The sequence below is a fragment of the Grammomys surdaster genome, unplaced genomic scaffold (genome assembly GCF_004785775.1).
Source record: "Grammomys surdaster isolate TR1022 unplaced genomic scaffold, NIH_TR_1.0 278, whole genome shotgun sequence".
Taxonomy (NCBI): domain Eukaryota; kingdom Metazoa; phylum Chordata; class Mammalia; order Rodentia; family Muridae; genus Grammomys; species Grammomys surdaster.
The window spans coordinates 10,562,192-10,581,091 of NW_021604719.1; the positions used below are offsets into that span (position 1 = coordinate 10,562,192).

Genomic DNA, 18,900 nt, shown 5'->3' on the forward strand with positions numbered 1-18,900 from the left:
TAGGTGTGTGTGCCCATGTGAGTGTAGGTGTGTGTGCCCATGTGAGTATAGGTGTGTGTGTGTCCATGTGAGTGTAGGTATGTGTGTGCATGTGAGCGTAGGTGTGTGTGTGTGTGCATGTGCGCGCACACATATAATTTAAAAAAATGCAAATCTTTCTATTAAAAAGATGAAGCAACCCATTCATCCAACAGATGCACAGCCACATGTAAGCAAGTGCTCTACCACTGAGCCTTATTCCTCGCCCTCTTTTTGCTTGTATTTTGAGACACTCTAACGCTCACTAAATTAAATAGATATTCTTAAACTGGTAACTTTCCTATTCATCCTCACATTGCAGGTATTTATAGGCCCAGCTGAAGGCTTTTCCTTTCTTTTTCTTTTTTTTCCTTTTGGATTGTAGTGTTTTGGAGACACAAAATTATGGTATAAATGAGATACTATTTCACTTCTTGTGGTGTGTCTTGGAACTGTAAATGTCCTTACAACTTTGAGATCAGCATACTACCCCTTTATTCAGAAAGGAACTGCTATATAAATTAATATTACCAAATTTTTAATAACTTTTAATTGATCTTTTAAATAGTTTTTAATGTGTTATTGGAAAGAAATGCTGAGTAGCAAGATTTGTGCCTTTGGGGAAATCAGATTAACAAATTGTAGTATCTCAATACTACCATGCTTCCTTAACATTGACAGTGAAATGCAGAGGTTCAATTGGATTCAGTTTCAGATGTTTTGCTTTCATTGGGAAGATTTGAACATGTCTTATGATATCAACAATCATTCCTTATCCTTGTTTGCTTTCATTATAATCACCAGGAGTTGCATATTGCTGATACTTAATTCTCACTTCTTATTTGTTTATAAGTCCCTCCCTCCCTCCCTCCCTCCCTCCCTCCCTCCCTCCCTCTCTCTCTCTCTCTCTCTCTCTCTCTGTGTGTGTGTGTGTGTGTGTGTGTGTGTGTGTGTGTGTACCAGAGATTGGTGTCTTTCTTAATTGGTCTCAATTTTTGTTTTTTGAGGTAGAAGCTCTCACTGAATCTGAGGCTCAGGATTTGGCTAGAATGGATGGCCAGCAATCCTTGGGGGATCTTCCTGTCTCCCTTTCTAGTGCTGGGATTACAAGTTCATGGCATAGTTTCTAGTTAGAGTCAGAGAGTAATGGGGCTTACATTTAGCATAGCAAGCACCTTACCCCCTGAGCTACAGTCCTGGAATTCATTCTCCAGCCCTGGAATACAGTTTTTGTTTGTTTGTTTGTTTGTTTAAAGCCAATATTTCTCTCACTGTGTTGCCCAGGCTGGTCTCCAATTTAAAATCCTCCTGCCTTAGCCTGGGGTAACAGATGCTTACCACAGTGTTTAGCTTTTTATTTGCATGCTGGAGATATGAACTCAACCCTTCCTGCTTGTGTGACTGAACCATCTCCCCAGCATGAGGTACAATACTTTCAATGAGAAAATTTTCAGTTAGAGGAGATTTTTACTATTTGTGGATTAAACATTTGCAAAATTTCCTGCTTGCTAACATTTATTTGTAACCTCAAAGTTAATACTGCCAGTGCCATTCCAGTGAGCCACAGACAGGAGAATACAAGAAAATAGAAAAAAGTTAGATTTAGTCAGTGTGTGTTCCCAGTTGAGGTTAAATAAGGTGACTCAATCTCCTGGCTTTGCTTTTCATAGTGAGTCCTTTCCTTTTTCCTTTCATGACTTTGTTATAAATGACCCCAGACCTACTGCTAAAAGTGCTGAATGATGTTCCTGAGGATAAGAAAACTGGTGTGTTGTGGAGAAAGTACATCTAAGTAAGTTTAGTTGAGTTGCATGTATAATGTTGTGAAGTGTTTTAAAACAAGCCTGCATATTGATTGGTTAGTTAAACTTTTGTGATGAAAGAAAGTCTGGACAGAACCTTAAGTGTTTTTTTCCTTGGGGAAGTGGTTTAGTGTTTTATTAATTTCTATTTGTACTGACTTGATAAAATGTTGTAACTATCATGAATCAGATGTTTTTGACTCTGCTGATGAATAGAAAAAAAAAACTTTAATGAAAGGTTGGTCATGCAAGTAGAGAGTGTATTCACCCCTAACCCTTTTCATGAACTTAACCTCCCCCCCCCCCCCAATTAACTTACCAAGTCCAGTTTGTGCTGCCCATATATATTTTCATGGGTGTGGCCATCTGCTCGAGTGTGGTCCACCTACCAGGGGCCACACCCTTAAAGAAAACTGACTCTCCCTCCCCTAGCAGCAGCAGTAGCTTCTCAGTTAGAAATGGAGGCTATGTTACTGTGCTGACTGCCTTGATCTTGTGGTGTGTCCCTCAGACAGTAGTAGCTGCTGTAAGTACATAGTGCAGTGGTCTCCATCATGGTCCAGTGATGGACACTTTCACTCCACCCTCCCCAACCTCTGCTGCTTTTTTTTTTTTTTTTTTTTGGTATTTTGAGACAGGGTTTCTCTGTATAGTTCTAGCTGTCCTGGAACTCACTCTGTAGACCAGGCTGGCCTCAAACTCAGAAATCCACCTGCTTCTGCCTCCCAAGTGCTGGGATTAAAGGTGTGTGCCACCACTGCCTGGCAAACCTCTGCTTTTTACAGTCATGCTACTCAATCTTTCTTTTTTAATGGCCCCTGAGCCTTTGGGGCTTGAGTAGAAGTGTGATACACATTGCCTATTTGTGGCTCAGTACTCTCTGACACTTATTCTCTATACTGTGATCAGTGTGAGCTTTGTGTTTATCATTGTCTGCTGCACAAAGAAACATTTCTGAGGTTTGAGAGCTGTACTAATACGTGGGTGGAAAGATGAATTCAGGGGACAGTTTTGATACTGTGTATGGTTAGCAGGATAATAGCAATTAAATTCACCACTGGAGCCTGTGAGCTCTGCAGCCATGGGTTCATAGCCAGGTATATGGTACCAGTCATGAGTTTTCTCTTCTGGAGCAGGCCTTAAGACCAATTAGAGAGCAACTAGTTACTTCATAACATTGTTGCTGCTATTGCACCCCTGGACATATCTTGCCAGAGTAGTTGTTATTCAGAGGGTTCTATGGTAGAAGAAGTTTTTTGGAGTGTTTGTCAGGTCAATTCCTGAACTGGAGAATTAGTTGATGGAGTGATAAAATATTCCTGCTTCATTTCCAAACTGTAATCAGCCAGTGATTCTGACAGCTTCTAACTCGCTATCTTGCCTAGAGAGGTATGAGTCTGACCTGCAGTTCTCTGTATGTACATATAATAAATGATTAGGAGACAGACTATTTTACAGGTTTGTTTTTTGTTTTTTGTTTTTCGAGACAGGTTTCTCTGTGTAGCCCTGGCTGTCCTGGAACTCCCTCTGTAGACCAGGCTGGCCTCGAACTCAGAAATCCGCCTGCCTCTGCCTCCCAAGTGCTGGGATTAAAGGCGTGCACCACCACTGCCCGGCTATTTTACAGTTCTTTAACTTCAGAAATGTGGGCTTCAGTAAAGATATTACTAAGGAGTGTTCATATTCACATATTCAGTTATGGAGAGATGGTTCAGTAATTAAGAAGTTAAGAGCACTTTTTCAGAGAACCCACATTTGGTTCCCAGCACCCATGTTAGGCAGCCCACAAACTGCATGTAACTCCAGTTCCAGGAAATGTAACACCTGATTCAGGTATCTTCAGACATATGTGACATACACATGTAAGCATACACATGAATAAATATAAAAAAAAATTCACTTGTGAAATTGAGATAAACAATCAACATAGAAGACACTGTGGACCTATTCACATGTGCATCCTACTGTATTGTTCTGCTTTCTTAGTATTCTGAAAACCTGAAGTTGGGTGCTTTTACAGAGAAAAGTTGGTGCCGATGAAATGGCTCAATTGACAAAGTGCCCGCTGTGCAACCATAAGAACTGGAGTTCATAGTCCGCAGATTCTTAGTAAAGAGCCAGGCATGGTTATTGCATACATCCATAACTGTAGTTCTAGGAACAGCAGAGGGAGGCTGCTGGATTTCCTCAACTTCTGCCCAGCTAGCTAGTCTAGTCGGTCAGTGAGCACTAGTTTCAAAGAGAGAACCTATCTCAAAAAGATAAGGTGGAAAGCAATTGAGGAAGATAGCCACAACCTCTGCCTCCCACACATGTGCACATATGTGCCTAACACATACATAAATATGCTCATGCCAACACTCCATGCACACATTTACCCCTATTCTCAATAAAAGAAGTTGATTTAGGTCATAGTTCTAGAGATTCAAGGACATGCTGGTGACATTGGCTTGATTCTGATGAGAAATTCATTTTGAATGTTCTTATGGTTTTAAATGGAGAAGTCACATGGTAAGACAGGACACCAGATGGCAGGGGAAACTCTTTTATAATGAACTTTTTTGAGAACTAAATCACTTTAGGGTTCTTCCCAGTGACTTAAGGATTTTCTTCTAGGACTTCTTAAAAATCAGATTATTTAATATCACACGAGTGACTCAGTTTTCAACATGTGATCCATTGTGGGATATGTTTAAACTGTATATATCATGGCATCTACTTATGTGAGAATAGTCAGACCTGGTTGACTAGAAAATTTATTTAATTAGACTTAGAAAATTTTTTCTGCTGAGGAAGTTTAGAATTTAATAAAGTCTCATTTAAAACTTGCCTTAATTGTACCTGATTATAATATACTGTGATTTGGTATTTCTGTTATTATGTAGTAGCTTCAACTCTAGAAATATTTTGACTATAACCTATAGAAATGTATTTTACTCTTAGGATCAGTTTGTGTGTGCATGTGCACACACACACACACACCATTCATTTATGGAACTGAAGGTTTCATTAAGCACACTTTTTTTGGCCAGGCATGATGGGGGATGCATTTAATCCCAGATTTTGGGATGAAAAGACTAGTCAGTGAGTTTGAGGCTAGCGTGGTCTACAGAGTGAGTTTCCAGGATAGTCAAGCCTAAGTAGACAAAATAAAACAAACAAACAAACAACAAAGAACAGTATGATTTTCCTTATTTCATATGTGCTCTCCATTTTCTTCTCTGTTGGACAGTGTCATGTTAGCTGCTGTTTAACAAGTCCCATTCATTTAGTTCCATGAGGGACTAGTGGGGCCTGATCCAGTGTAGAGAGTATACAAACTAGTTAGTAATCTTTTTCTTTTACATGTCTTCCTTCCTTCTCTACTACTCCTCTTCCTCCTCCTTTCCTCTACCCTCCCTCTTTCCTCCTCCTTTGTTTGTTTGTTTGTTTGTTTTCCCTCCTTTTAGGTGGTAAGTTTGGAAGGGTAGATAGTTCCTGGGTTTTCTTCATAGGAATGTACAAGGACATCATTGAAATCAAGTTTCAGAAATACTAAGTAATTTTAGATGATAGGTTTTAAATCTTTTGAGACAACAGAATTTTTTTGTAGTATGTAATTAAATTGATGTCCATATTTTTGACATTATGGTTAATGATTTAGCTTTAAAAATAAGTGTTTGTTCTTTCCTTAGACAACTGCTGTTGGGGTAATGCCAGAAACCAGTAACTGGGACACTTGGTGCTAACAGAAGCATGTGATGTAGTGGCTAGCCATCACATCGCAAATATCTCCACTCGTTTCAGCTTCAGAGAGGCTCGAAGACACATTCTAATACATTGAATAAAAGCTTTAATACCTCAAATGAGCCTTTTTGTAATAAATACATAGTTTTAATTTTCTATTTCTTGAGAATTTCATACACAAATACTTTATATCAGTCCCACTCTTCTCTCCCCTTCTAATTCCTACCATTCCCTTTTTACTCCCTTTCAAATTCAAGGGCTCTTCTTTATTATTGTTATAGTCATACAAACACACACACATGCACACACCACACACACACACATGCACACACACACAATCACACATGTATATACACAAAACCTACTGTTGTAATAAAGCAAATAATAAGCAAATATATTTTTATTTCATGTAATAAACCTGTTGGGAAACACTACTGAATATACAATTTGATATTAACTTTATATGTTATAATTTTGTACTTTTAAAGAATTATAATATTAGAGATGTATGAAATAATTCTTTTTCTTTTGCTACAATAGTATTTTGAGAGTTGGTATAATAATAAATTATTTTTTAAAGTCTAAAACTCATTGGTGTTGATTTGGTTGGCATATGAAGCAGAACATAACTGCACAGAAATGTTCTCAGACTGTGTCTCTGTTTAATCTAGTTGTATCCTTAAAGAGGTCAACCCTCTGTGTAAGGTCTTAAATGATTAAACCATACTGATTGTTTTGAAGAATTATCAGTGATTGTCAAATTAGACTATACCAGTCCCTGTATGTGTAGTCAGACTATGCCAATGTTCTCCAAATCTAGAATCTCTTTTATTAGGGGATATCACTGTATCAAAGTTGAAGATGTTTATGATAATAAGGCAATTGATTATTCATATTTGCTCCTTCTTAGAGACAATTTTAAAAAACATCCTTTTGGTCTGTTTCCTGTCTTTTAACATGTATCTTTTAGCCTCTTCAATACATGCATAAGTAACTATGTTTATTATTTCTACTTAGTAGAAGGATTAAGATCTTAGTTAAAGGGAAAAACGTCTGTTATAAAAATTGCAACATCCTCAAGCATTATCAATATTTTGTGTTATGAAAAATTATGAACAGGGTGTATTTCTGTGATACCCCTAGTAGTTACCATGCCTACTCTTTAGGATCTACTTGTTAGTTGTCTGTCTTGCATCCTTTGGTTTGACTGTTTCTCTGAACAGATTGTTTCACTCTTGATTGCATCTGTATGCACAGTGCTACAGTACTACAGTTCTTTTCTTAGTTCTTTTTTTTTCTTTTTAAGCAACTGGAATGTAATTAGACACACTGAATCACATCTAGTCATATTTGTGCTTTTTGTTTGACTACTAGAAAATGCAGAAATAAATTCATTTTGTGTGGGTGCTAGACTGAATGATATGTAACATTCTTTCTCATTTTCTTAACTTAAATATTTTTAGGCCTTTCATAGTATGTCTATTGAGATGGTCTAGACACTTGGAAAAACATAGATTTTAAACCACAGATGTTACTTAGTTTTCAGAATAGATGGTTTCTGAGGTTTATTTATTTATTTTTAGGTGCTAAGGTTGGGGTTCAGGGCCTTGGCTTGTGCTAGGCAAAGACCATATGAAAGAGCTACACTCCCAATGAAAATATACCTTGTTAGTTCTTTACCTTTTAAAGATCATGTTCACCATTTGAAAACTGTGGATTCTTTTGCCAGAAAAATGCTGGAGGGATGGGTTGTGCATTTCAGATTAAGAAGTCTTCAGCTCTTTCCACTGTCAGATTTTGTGCTGTCTTTGAATTATCCACCATGAGTAATGAGGTTTCAGCAATCTCCTCTGGCTTCCTACTACTCTATAGTCTTTACTTCATCCTCATCTATTTCTTTTCTCTGATACTTTAAATAGTAACTTTATTTCTATTTCTTCTAGTAAACTTTTACCTTACCCTTTCACTTACGCCTATGCAAGAAACAGAAATTTTTATCCCTGTCCTTTCTTTTATTTGTGCCTCATTAATAATTTTGCCATAACTTTAACATGGTTAGAGTCTATACATTATTTCATTTTATTGTAAAATTAATTTTGAAGGTTAAAAATCAATGACCTTAAGACTAACTTTGGACTTTTGCTAGATTTACCTTCCCCATTTCTTTGATGGTTCCCTTCCCTTCCCTTCCTTCCCTTCCCCTCCCTTCCCCTCCCTTCCCTTCCCTCCTCTCCCCTTCCCTCCCCTCCCCTTCCCTCCTATCCCTTCCCCTTGCCTTCCCTCCCCCTTCTTCTTACCTCCCCCTTTCCCTTCCCTCCCCCTTCCCTTCTGTGCCCACTTTCCTTTTGGTTTTCTTCCCTCCCACCACCCACCCATTTTACCACCCACCACCCTTTCTTCCTTTGTTTTTTTTTTTTTCTTTTTTCTTTTTTTTTTTTATTTTTGGGGACAAGTTGCAGTCTGTAATCCAGGTTGCCCAGAACGGTGTTTCTCAACCTATGAGTTGTGACTTTTTTGGTGAACTTCTATCCAAAAATATTTACACTAAAATCCGTAACAGTAGCAAAATTACAGTTATGAAGTATCAATGAAAATTTATGGTTGGGGGTCACCACAGCATAAGGTGTAGTAAAGGGTCACAGCATTAGGAAGATAGAAAAAAGGGTGGGATCAAGTTCATGGTAATTCCTCTAACTCAGTTTCCTGAGTACTGAGGTTATAGTTGTGAGCCATTGCATCCAGTGTTTCTTTCTTTTTCTTTGTTCTCTCTGCCCTTCCTATTAGTAGCCATTGCTAGTTACAGGCTGGAGACATTGAACTTTAGTCCTTTGAAAAACTGTAGCTTTGCATTATATATTAGAATTGTTCCTTCCTTTGTCTTTTAAAATCCTATTTACTCTAGTATCACTTTGCTTCTTACTGTTCCTTCTAGAGTCTCCAAGGAGAGAATTTTTTTTTTTAATTTTGTTGATTTTAAAGTTCTTTTTTTGTTGATTAAGTAATTTACTAATCAGGAGTTTTCTACCCCTCCCCCCACCCTTTGGTAGGGAGAGCATTTTTCATATTAGATTTCCTTAGATGTCTAGTGATCCTTGATTGTCAGTTTATATTTGTGAATGAGGGGATTAGGGTATGTATTTAGGTTTCCCTTATAAAGCTCTTTGAGTTCTGTATACAAATAAAGCTTATAAAAACTTCATTTATCAAAAACTTTATTGTAAAAAAAACTTCATTTATCAATGTATAATATATATAACTGATCTAGCTCAAAGCATGATGTTAAAAGTTCAGGGATCATAAAAAGTTACATATAAGAAACTATATTTTCAAATACTAATACTGCTTCATGAGTGCCCTCAGAGAAAGTTCTACCACTATTTATGTCTGGCCTAGAACTTGGCAATCTTCCTTAGTCTCCTAAGTGTTAGGATTACAGGCATGTGCCATCTCATGCAAATCTCCAGGATTCTACTGGAGTTTTTGTGTATGTTTGTGTGTATGTGTAAGATGTTCTCAACGTGTGGCCTTGGTGTCTGTGTATAGGTCTGAGGTCCACCTTCCCGTGTTGACCTCATGCCACTCCATTTTATTCAGGACAAGGTCTCCTTACCTTGTGTAAGTGAGGCTAGTTGGTGCTCTGGAGCTTCTGGAGATTCCTGTCTGTGCCTCCCTTTTGTCTCTGTGCTGGGATTGCAGATAATACAGTGTCTGCCTTTTACATAGGCTCTGTGGAATCCAAACCTCAGGATATAAAGCTTGTGGACAAGTGCTTTTACTCACTGAGCTGTCTCTCCTGTTGTTATACCTGAGAATCTTAATTTTAAACTATTTAATTTCTAAAACATAGTTTTCAAAGTAAGAATTCTTATTACAAGTTTATGAATAGTTTCTTAAATGTTCTGAACTGAATGAGGTAAAATAGGGCATGTGTTAGTTTTTTAGTGATCGTTGTTGTCATGTTCTTTGAACTTGTCCCCCTTACCAGCTGTGAATGATTTGCTAGTCATTTTCTATTGCTTTGTTTTTATGTATCAGAAAGTTCAGTTTTGAGAATAGACTCATTTTCAGCTGTTAATGAAGCCTGCTTATTTTCTAGGTTCTACTAAAGCTAATCCACAGCTTCCTACTTGTCTACTCATTTCCCAGTTCTCAGTCCTCTACCAGGGAAGGGACTTAGGGCTCTGTCTTGGCTCTGCTCTCCTCCATCATGCTGCTCTGCTTCCCCTGTTCTAGGCTTCATCTGGGATGGAAGGGCATGGAAGGGAGAGTAAACACTCTTAAATGGAATGATATGCTTTTACTTTCTGTTTCTGTTGTGGAAATGTGTGCTCTTGGAAGTCTTTCTGTGCACCTATTACACAGACAGAACAGTCTATAGGCTTTCTGTACACAAATATGCATTCCCAGGCTTTACCAAAAAGAAGCACACTGAGGAAACCGAGAGTAGTAGTTACCTCTGGGAAGGGCAATGGCTGAGGATTGAGAAATATATGAACATCTGTGGAACATTTTTACTTCATTTGTGGATTCTTTAATTTAGAATAAAGTGAAAAGCTATATATTGAAAGTGGAAAAATTTACCAAAAGAAAATAATTTTCTTTTAAATGGAAAAATGCAGGGAAGGAATTTTTTAAATGTTTAAAAAATATTGCTATGTTCATTAATTATTTAAAATAGCTGCATTTTAAGGTAAGCTTTATGCAAAAGTATGGAGGATATGTTATACTTTGAGTTACTGTGCTAAATTTTTACTATGTGAGTGAGCATTGCTTTTAATATTTATTTTTAATTATATATACTTCTATGTATACACATGTGCATGTGTGCATGTGTAGAGGTCAGAGTTTGTGGGAGTTGGAACACAATGGCTTTACCCTCTCAGCTATCCTTTCAGCCCAGCTATTATTTTAAAAGTAACAGTTTGAGGCACAAGATACATATAACACAATGTGCAGGTTTTAAGTTTCCTTTTATGCATTGGCAAATATCTAGATAGCTGCCTGTAACTCCTGATAGTAAAGGTACAGGACACACGCTTCCTTCTACCAGGAAGTTCCTCTGTATTTTCCAGCGAACCACCCTGTCTTACTAAAGCGCTGCTCTGATTTCTGTTTCCATAGTTCTGCTGCTTCTAGGATTGCAATAACCAGAACTCAGTTGTGCCTGATGTCTTTCCACTTACCCCTGATTCCAATCGTATCCTGTTATATGAGTATACCAATTTGTTTATCCTTCTGTTGAGAATACTTTGTGTCCAGATTTGGTTATTATAAATAAGGCTACAGTGAAAATGGGTGACAAATCTTTCTAAATACATTGTTTTATTGATAGGTCAGACTAAATGCACATTTTACTTAATAAGAAACTGTCAAGCTTGGTTCCATTGTCATGCTATTGTACATATTTCATATGTACACTAGCGGTTAATGACAGGTCTATTTGTTCTTAATTTCTGTGAGCATTGCTATTGGTAGACATTTAATCTTTTAAGTTTTGCTTTATTTATGAAATGAAATGATACTTTTATTGTTTTAATTTGTATTCCTATGGTAAGTATGATATTAAGCAAGATTTCATAGATTTTTTTTTTTTTTTGATTTTTCGAGACAGGGTTTTTCTGTGTAGCCCTGGCTGTCCTGGAACTCACTCTGTAGACCAGGCTAGCCTTGAACTCTCGAACTCAGAAATCCGCCTGCCTCTGCCTTCCAAGTGCTGGGATTAAAGGTGTGCACCACCACTGCCTGGCGATTTCATAGATTTATTGGTTATTTGCCTACATTCTTTATGGAAGTTATCTTCCAACTTATTAATATAAAAATGATTTTTAATTGTAGTATATTAATGCATATTCATAAGTATGTGAAATAATTTCTCTTAATATTTGGTGTTTCTGTTCAGTTCTAATTTTTATTTCATTTTTGTTTTCTATACCACAAGGTTACAAACCTATTTTCCTTTATGATTCTAATATTTGTGTTTAGACTTATGATTTATTACATATCATTCTTTCATGGGTTGAAGCAGGGTTCACTTTTTTTCTCACATAGGTGTACAGTTGTTACCGATGTCACTGTTGAATTAGTAGGAAATCAGCTGTCTGTCGGTGTAATCCTGTTTTGGGCTCTGCTGTTTCATCTACCTGTTCTGTAGTAGTTTCAAATTGTCTTGATTACTGTAGCTCTCTAGTAAGCCTTGAAATTAGGTAGTGTTGTATTTAATTTTGGTTTTGTGGTTTGAGATTGTTTATTCTAAATTGTGCATTTTCATACTGGCTCTAGGGACACTTTGTCTAGAAAACAAACTCACTGACCTGTCGCTTGGCATTGTGTTGATTCTACAGATCTTTACAAAAGTCACATTTTGAGGTGTTCTTCCTTCCTTGTTTCTCTGTGTAGCCCAGGCAGGGCATTGACGCATGTGTTACTACAACCTAGCTTGAAACTGAAAAGAATGGATTTAGATGAAAGTGGGTGTTCATGTAATAACAGCTGACAGACTAGCCACAGAATACACATGTATTTGATAGCTGAGATTTCTAAAGGAAATGTGTGATTACGCCTTTCAAAGTCTCCAAGTTTTTAAAAGTGCCTTTTCATCTGTATATTACAATATATTCAATACATGTATATTCATGTGACATGGTGGTATGGCTGTAACTTGGGAGTCTGAGTTTGAATCAGGAAGATTCCACATTTGAGGCTAGGCGGTGATACATAGTAAGACCATGTCTCTAAGAGAAACTTTACTACTTATCTGCTCCAGCATCTCTTAGCCTTACGAAATTATTGTTCTTAAAGACTTAGTTTGAGTGTTACATAAAAAACAAAACAAAACATGTTTTTTCCTTGAGACATAGGAATGCTATGTTCTTATATCACTAGTTCTGTGACTCTTTCTAATATATAAAGAATAATAAATATTTGAGTAAATGAAGACAAAATGAGAACATCCTTTTGAAAGGCTAAAAATTAAGTACATTATAGTGAAGAAAATACTTTAATATTTAAAAATTTCAAAACATGTTCTATTTTTCTGCTTTTAAATAGAAGATTTATATTGATTTCCCAGACTTTGAGTACTCTTTTTTTTTTTTTAAATTGAGGTAACTTTTAAATTGCAGTGTCTAGGCTAGTCAGTGTGTATTGTTTTATGAATACTTTATTCTACTTTGTTATTTTAAAACAATCAAATTCCTAATTTTTAGGTTTTGTGTTTGTGGGGGAAGGGGAGATGCCTCAGGTGGCAAAGCCCCTCCTGCATGGGCGGGAGGACCTGTGTGTGGATCTTTAGCAGTCATGTCAAAGGCTGGGCATGTGTTCTCTGTAGCCCTATCACGGGAAGGGGCACGGACAAAGGGATCTTTGTTGGCCTGCCAGCCTAGCCAATCTGTGAGCACTGGGTTTATAAAGAGGCACCTGAGCTCAATAAAAGAAAAGATTGAGGAAGATACCTGTGGTGATTTAAATAAGAACATACCCCATAGGCACATATATTTGAACTCTTGGCCCCCAAATGGTGGTACTATTTGGGGAGGAGATACAGAGTTTTTTGGAGGTGTAGTCTTGGTGGAGGAAATACACCACTAGGGCTAGGCTTAGAGTTTATAGTTTTACTCCATTTACAGTTTGCTTTCTCTGTTTATTTGTGGATAAGATATAATCTCTCTGGAGGTTTGATGCCCCAGCAAGGGGAATGCTAGCTAGGGTAGTGAGGTGGGAATGGGGGTTGGGGAGTGGATGTGGGTGTGGAGGGGTGGGTGGGGAAGCATCCTCTGTAGAAACAGCGGGGAGAGGAGAAGGAGGATAACATTTGAAATGTAAATAAAACAACCAATTTAAAAAAAAGATATAATCTCTCAACCTCCTGCTCGGGACGCCTGTTGTCTCATCTTCCTCACCACAGTGGCCAAAAGAAAGTCTTCTATGAGCTGATTTTGATTATGGTGTTTTATCATAGCAACCAAAACTGATAAAGCACCGGATTTCTACCTCTGGCCTTTATATACATGTGCAGATATGTGCACCCACATTTTCATAGTCATATAAACATCTACACATATATGTACCACATGTATACACAAATACACACTTTTTTAAAAAGTTAATTTGTTCTTGTAATGTTTGGTATAAAGTACAGACATAAAAACTAACAGTTGATGTAAGACTCTCCTATGCTTTGATTCACTGACCTCAATAGATAACCTAAGCTTCTGTCATTTAATTTCCTAAATATATGTTACCTTTGTTGACAGTTTTCTCTTCTTAATATTATAGATCTCTGTCAGCACCAGCTTACATTAATCACCGAGAAGATAATTTTGAAGACATATTTTGCTGAGCAGACGACTGAGAAGTTGGCCGAATGGGATGAACACGCGTCACTTGACTGACTATCCACTGAAGTGTGAGTGCTGACGCTGCTCATAGGGTTCTGCTACCTAGTGATGCGCCTGCTCTTCCAGTACCCCATTTCATCCTGCTTGTCTTGATTAAAGAATTCAAAGTGGAGTACCGCAAACTTGATATGGATAATAAAAAGAAAGACAAGGACAAATCAGATGATAGAATGGCACGGCCCAGTGGTCGATCAGGGCACAGCACTCGAGGAACTGGGTCTTCTTCATCTGGAGTTTTAATGGTTGGACCTAATTTTAGAGTTGGGAAAAAAATCGGATGTGGCAATTTTGGCGAATTACGATTAGGTAAGATTGTTTTGTTTATTCCGTTGTGTGATGAACATTGTAAAAATGAACACATGTAAAAGTACTTTCTTGCTTTAGTTATAAGTTCTCAAAGTATATAGTTAGGGGCTTTAGTTGATCACTATTTCCCAAAATGCTGGTTATAAAGAATACAGGTCTTGAAACTTTCTTATTTGTGCTTTCATTTGTAAGGAATTCCCAAGTATCTAAATGTCTATTTGTTTGAGAATAACCATTCTCATTTCTTTAGAATTTGAAAAAACAAGAAAAAGTAAATTTAAAACACCAAGCAGGGGCTGGAGAGGTGGCTCAGTGGCCCAGAACACTCACTGGCTGCTCTTCCAGAGCACCCATGACAACTCAGAACCACTTGTAACTCCAGTTCAAGGAGATCTTTGCTTTCTTCTGATCTTCTTGAGTAGCAGGCTCAAGTACATAGGGCACAGATTGTGTGTGTGTGTGTGTGTGTGTGTGTGTATGTGTATGGATGTATGTAGGCAAAAAGCCCATACACATGAATAAGCCCATAAAAATGCCCCTAAAACTGAAAAAATAAAAATTTTAAAAAGGCCATAGCTTCTGGTAAGTCTTTTGCTATATAGTACATTTTTGAGGAATAATTAGGTTCTATTTTCATGTTTCAAACATTTAGTAAGTAACTGATCACCTTAGAGTTTTATATATTGCTTAAAGTCAAGATAGTGACTGAAAAATTAATGATGGCTGTGGTAAGGCTCGGGATCTTTTCTGTAACTGGTATCTCAGAGCATCTACTCATGCTATAGTTTGCGAAATACTGGGCTTACTGAAGCTCTAACTGTCCACTTCAGGAACCTAAAGGAAAACATGTCACATGCCACAGAGCAGTCAGTCTCATTCCCAGTACAGTAGAGCAGCTGTCTCCATTGAAGAGAAACAAGGAGTGTGGTCTGGTAATACAGGAATCAGTACTTAGGTAGCTAGGTAAATTAAGGGCTCTCCTCATTGGACCACCAAGACTGAACTTGAGGTGGAAAAAAAATTGGCTTTACAGTTTTCATTGAGTCCTACCTGCTGTTGAAAATAAAACAATTTGTATGTTCTGAGCTATCTCTTCTTATCTTGTAAAGCATACTAATTTATAGTGTCTCTTCTATTTCATTTGCTTTGTGTTGCTAATGTACATTAAATATGAATGAAGGAAGAAGCAAGGTAATGAAAGTTAGTGACATTCTTTGTACATAGCTATAAATGTGATGTAGTTGACAGATTCTTTTGCATTTAGTAAAGACTAAAATATTTGAAAGGGCACATATTTTATGGGTTTTTTTTGTGAATTAATTTGAATTTTCTAAGTTGTTTCTTACTTGGGAGTTAGAGAAATTATTTACTTTTTGTTAAACTTTCAGATCATCTATCCATTTCTTAACATTGGTCATATACTGAAAGATGTTTGTGAATTATTTTTCTAGGTTATTGTAAATAATAAATTTATGAGTATAATATATAAGATTAACAGAATATCTCTATAGGTTTTGGTTGTTTTTATTACAGTTCCCCACATAATTTAGAAATAACTTTTTAATATATAGTCTGTGTGTAGTGGGCCAACTTAACCAGAACAATATGAGACATAGCATCTCATGAGCTATATACTAAAATTATACTATGTATTGTGGACCATTCCTTTCTTTGTTTTGTGAATGAGCAAAATCAATGTGCCTGCTTAGTGTCTCTAATTTTATCCAAACAAATGATTATGTAGGATCTAAATGTGTTGTATATATGTATTTGCTACTTACATATTTATTTAAATATATTATCTATATCTGTATATCTTGAAAAGTCAAGTTAATATACAATAATGACATGAGACTTCCTGCAAAGATTTGTACGAAATCAGTTGTACCAAGATTGAGCTTGTTGAATCAATGAGTTTATTGGAGTTAATTTCAGTAGTCTAGGTGTGAGGCTACTCAAAGGCGGCTACATTACTGAAAACCAACCATACCTGGGTGCCAGCTCAGGACAAGTTGCATTTCTGGAGATCTCTGCCTGACTTACAGGCAGCTTGAATGGTCAGGATAGTGTCCTTCTCATTCATCTTGTGGGTGTGACAGTCTCTTCCCTAAGCAGCTGTTTATTGCTTCCATAAACAACCTTGAGGAGAGACCCTGTGAATTTTGGAAGGTGCAGACCTCTGGGATTTAGAAGATCATTTACTTCCTGAGCTTCATGCTTCATTCCCCTCTCCAGGAGGGAGTGTTTCATATACAACAGATACATATATCCTCTCTACTATAAATGTCCTCGCTTTATGGATAGTTAAGTATTTTACGTATATACACCCATATCCATATACATAAACGTACAGAGCTAAATTAGTCATTTTAAGTTTTGTTATTTAGAGACCACTAAGAGGGCAATTTATTACTGTCTTTTCAAAGCTCTCCATGCTTTCTTTGTTTAGAAAAATGTATAAGCATTTTGGTTTTGGTTGGCTCTAGCCGTCTAGTTGTTGCCATATAGGGAAGGGTCAGATGAGAGTCTGACGTCTCTAAATTACCCAAGGGTGTCTACAGCCTTAGTGTCTGCTTAGGGTCTTGTCTTTGGCTTATTGTTCATTATCTTTTATCTCACTAAGTTTTAGTGATGAGGCTTCTTCCTTAACGCCCCCCCCCCCTTATTTTGTGTGTTTGTTTTGCCTGTACGGATGTCTGTGCAGGCCAGAAGAAGCTGTTAGATCCCCTGGACTGGAGTTAAAGATGCTTGTGAGCTGCCATTTGGTTCCTGGGAATTGAACTCAGGTCCTCTGGAATACCCAGAAGTCTTTGTATATCTTTTTTAAAAAACGTTTTGTTTGGGGCCAGCCTGTTCTTAGAAAAAGAGCAGTCACTAGAGACTTAGGAGTATGCCTTGGCTATGAGAATTATCCAATCCCCAGCTTTATGTCTTTATGTCTTTATATCTTTATCCTCCTACATACCCAGGAATAATATTCTATTCAGTGCTATTATAGACTAGCCCTCTACCCAAAGATCAATGGAACTATGGAGACACAATAGTCCTAATCTGTTTATTTTGCCCTGCCCTTCTCCTCAAAACTCTTTATTAAAGGCTTTTGCTTAAACTTCCCTTCTGCCACCTAACCCAAACAGGGTGCGTTTACAACTTCCTATGGCTGTGGTTCTCAACCTTCCCAATGCTGTGACCCTTTAATACAGTTCTCATGTTGTGTGACTCCAACCATAAAGTTATTTTCATTGCAGCTCCATAACTCTAATTTTGTTACTGTTATTAATCTGTTATTAATCTTGTTACTGTTATTATAAATGTGACTCATAATGTAAATAAAAAATTATAATACAAATATCACATTAGGTGATCCCTGAGAAAGCATGACTCTGCACCCAGAGGGGTCATGACCCACCAGTTGAGAGCCACTGCTCTAAGACATTCTATGTAACCTCTTCATACTTGTGAATATAACAAGCTTTATTTCCCAGAGTTTCACTTCTGTTTTCTGGTGGCAGTGCCTGATTGACATTACATTAAAAACAAAAACAAACTCACAAAGTCAGAACAAGGGTATTATATATTACTTTATGAATTAGTATATCTAAAATAAGATGCTGTGCCTTTTGACATAAGTGAGTTTACCACAGGAGTTTTATAGCTTTTCTTATTTGTTTTTTCCACTGTTCTTGTTCCTCACAACTCCTTATTTGGATGCTTGTGTGTGAAAATTATGATGTTGAAATTCCATATGCTTTATATCTCTATGACATAAAGGTTTGAGTAAATTAATCATATTTATGTTTATTGATGTTTTTCTTTAAAAATGTTTGAAAATGTAAAAATATGGGGATGGCAAGATGGCTTAGTGCACAAGGAGAGTTGTCGCCAAGTATGACAAGTTTAATCCTTGCTGCCTTCATGCTGACAAGTGAGACTGACTTGTACAGGTCATTCTCTGTCTACTACATGTACTCCATGGGCACATCTATGCCCTGACGACCCCCTCCCCCAATAAGTAAATAAATGCAAGCAATTTAAAAATTGATAATGATGCTATGGCAACAGATTTAAAAATCCTCAAATACAGTAAGTAATTTTAATCAAATTCATTTTCTTTCACATAACACAGACCAGAGGGAGAATGCTGAAGATATGTCTGTGTCTTCCGTGTGTGGGCTGAAGTGTCTGCAGGGTGATCTCACTAGCTGTTACTCCTTTCCAGTTAGCCAAACAGAAGGATGAAGAATCAGGAACATTCTATTCTTGGAAATTGGAAGTGTCATACTTCATGGGCATTGGTGTGAAGTTAGTCACCTTAAGCTGAAAATGCCTGGAAAATACAGTTTATAGCTGAACAACTATTTTTAAATGCAGAGTTAATATTGATGGACAGCTACTAGTTCCTGCTTGACACATAAATGTAACATCTGAAGGTCATCATTTTCTCTAATAACTGCTATTCCACTATGTTGGTAGAACCTCTTCAGGTTCAATACAGCAGATAACTGAATTGGAAATCCACTTGAGATAGATTAAGATATCAGAACACTAACCCCAGTCCATTTGGAACCTTAATGAATCTGTGTATCCCCTCCTTCTCCCTCCTACCACACACACACACACACACACACACACACACACACACACACACACAC

General features: G+C 37.2%; 1 protein-coding gene across 8 annotated transcripts in view; it reads left to right on the forward strand.

Annotated features, from left to right (window-relative positions):
* Positions 1-18,900, forward strand: part of Csnk1g3 (casein kinase 1 gamma 3) — an 87,885-nt gene that overhangs the window by 13,789 nt on the left and 55,196 nt on the right. For all 8 annotated transcript variants that reach the window (XM_028777135.1, XM_028777131.1, XM_028777133.1 and 5 more), the window contains exon 2: positions 13,821-14,248. In XM_028777135.1, coding sequence (XP_028632968.1) covers positions 14,071-14,248 — 178 coding nt within the window. In that variant the 5' untranslated portion in view covers positions 13,821-14,070. The remainder of the gene's footprint in view (positions 1-13,820; positions 14,249-18,900) is intronic.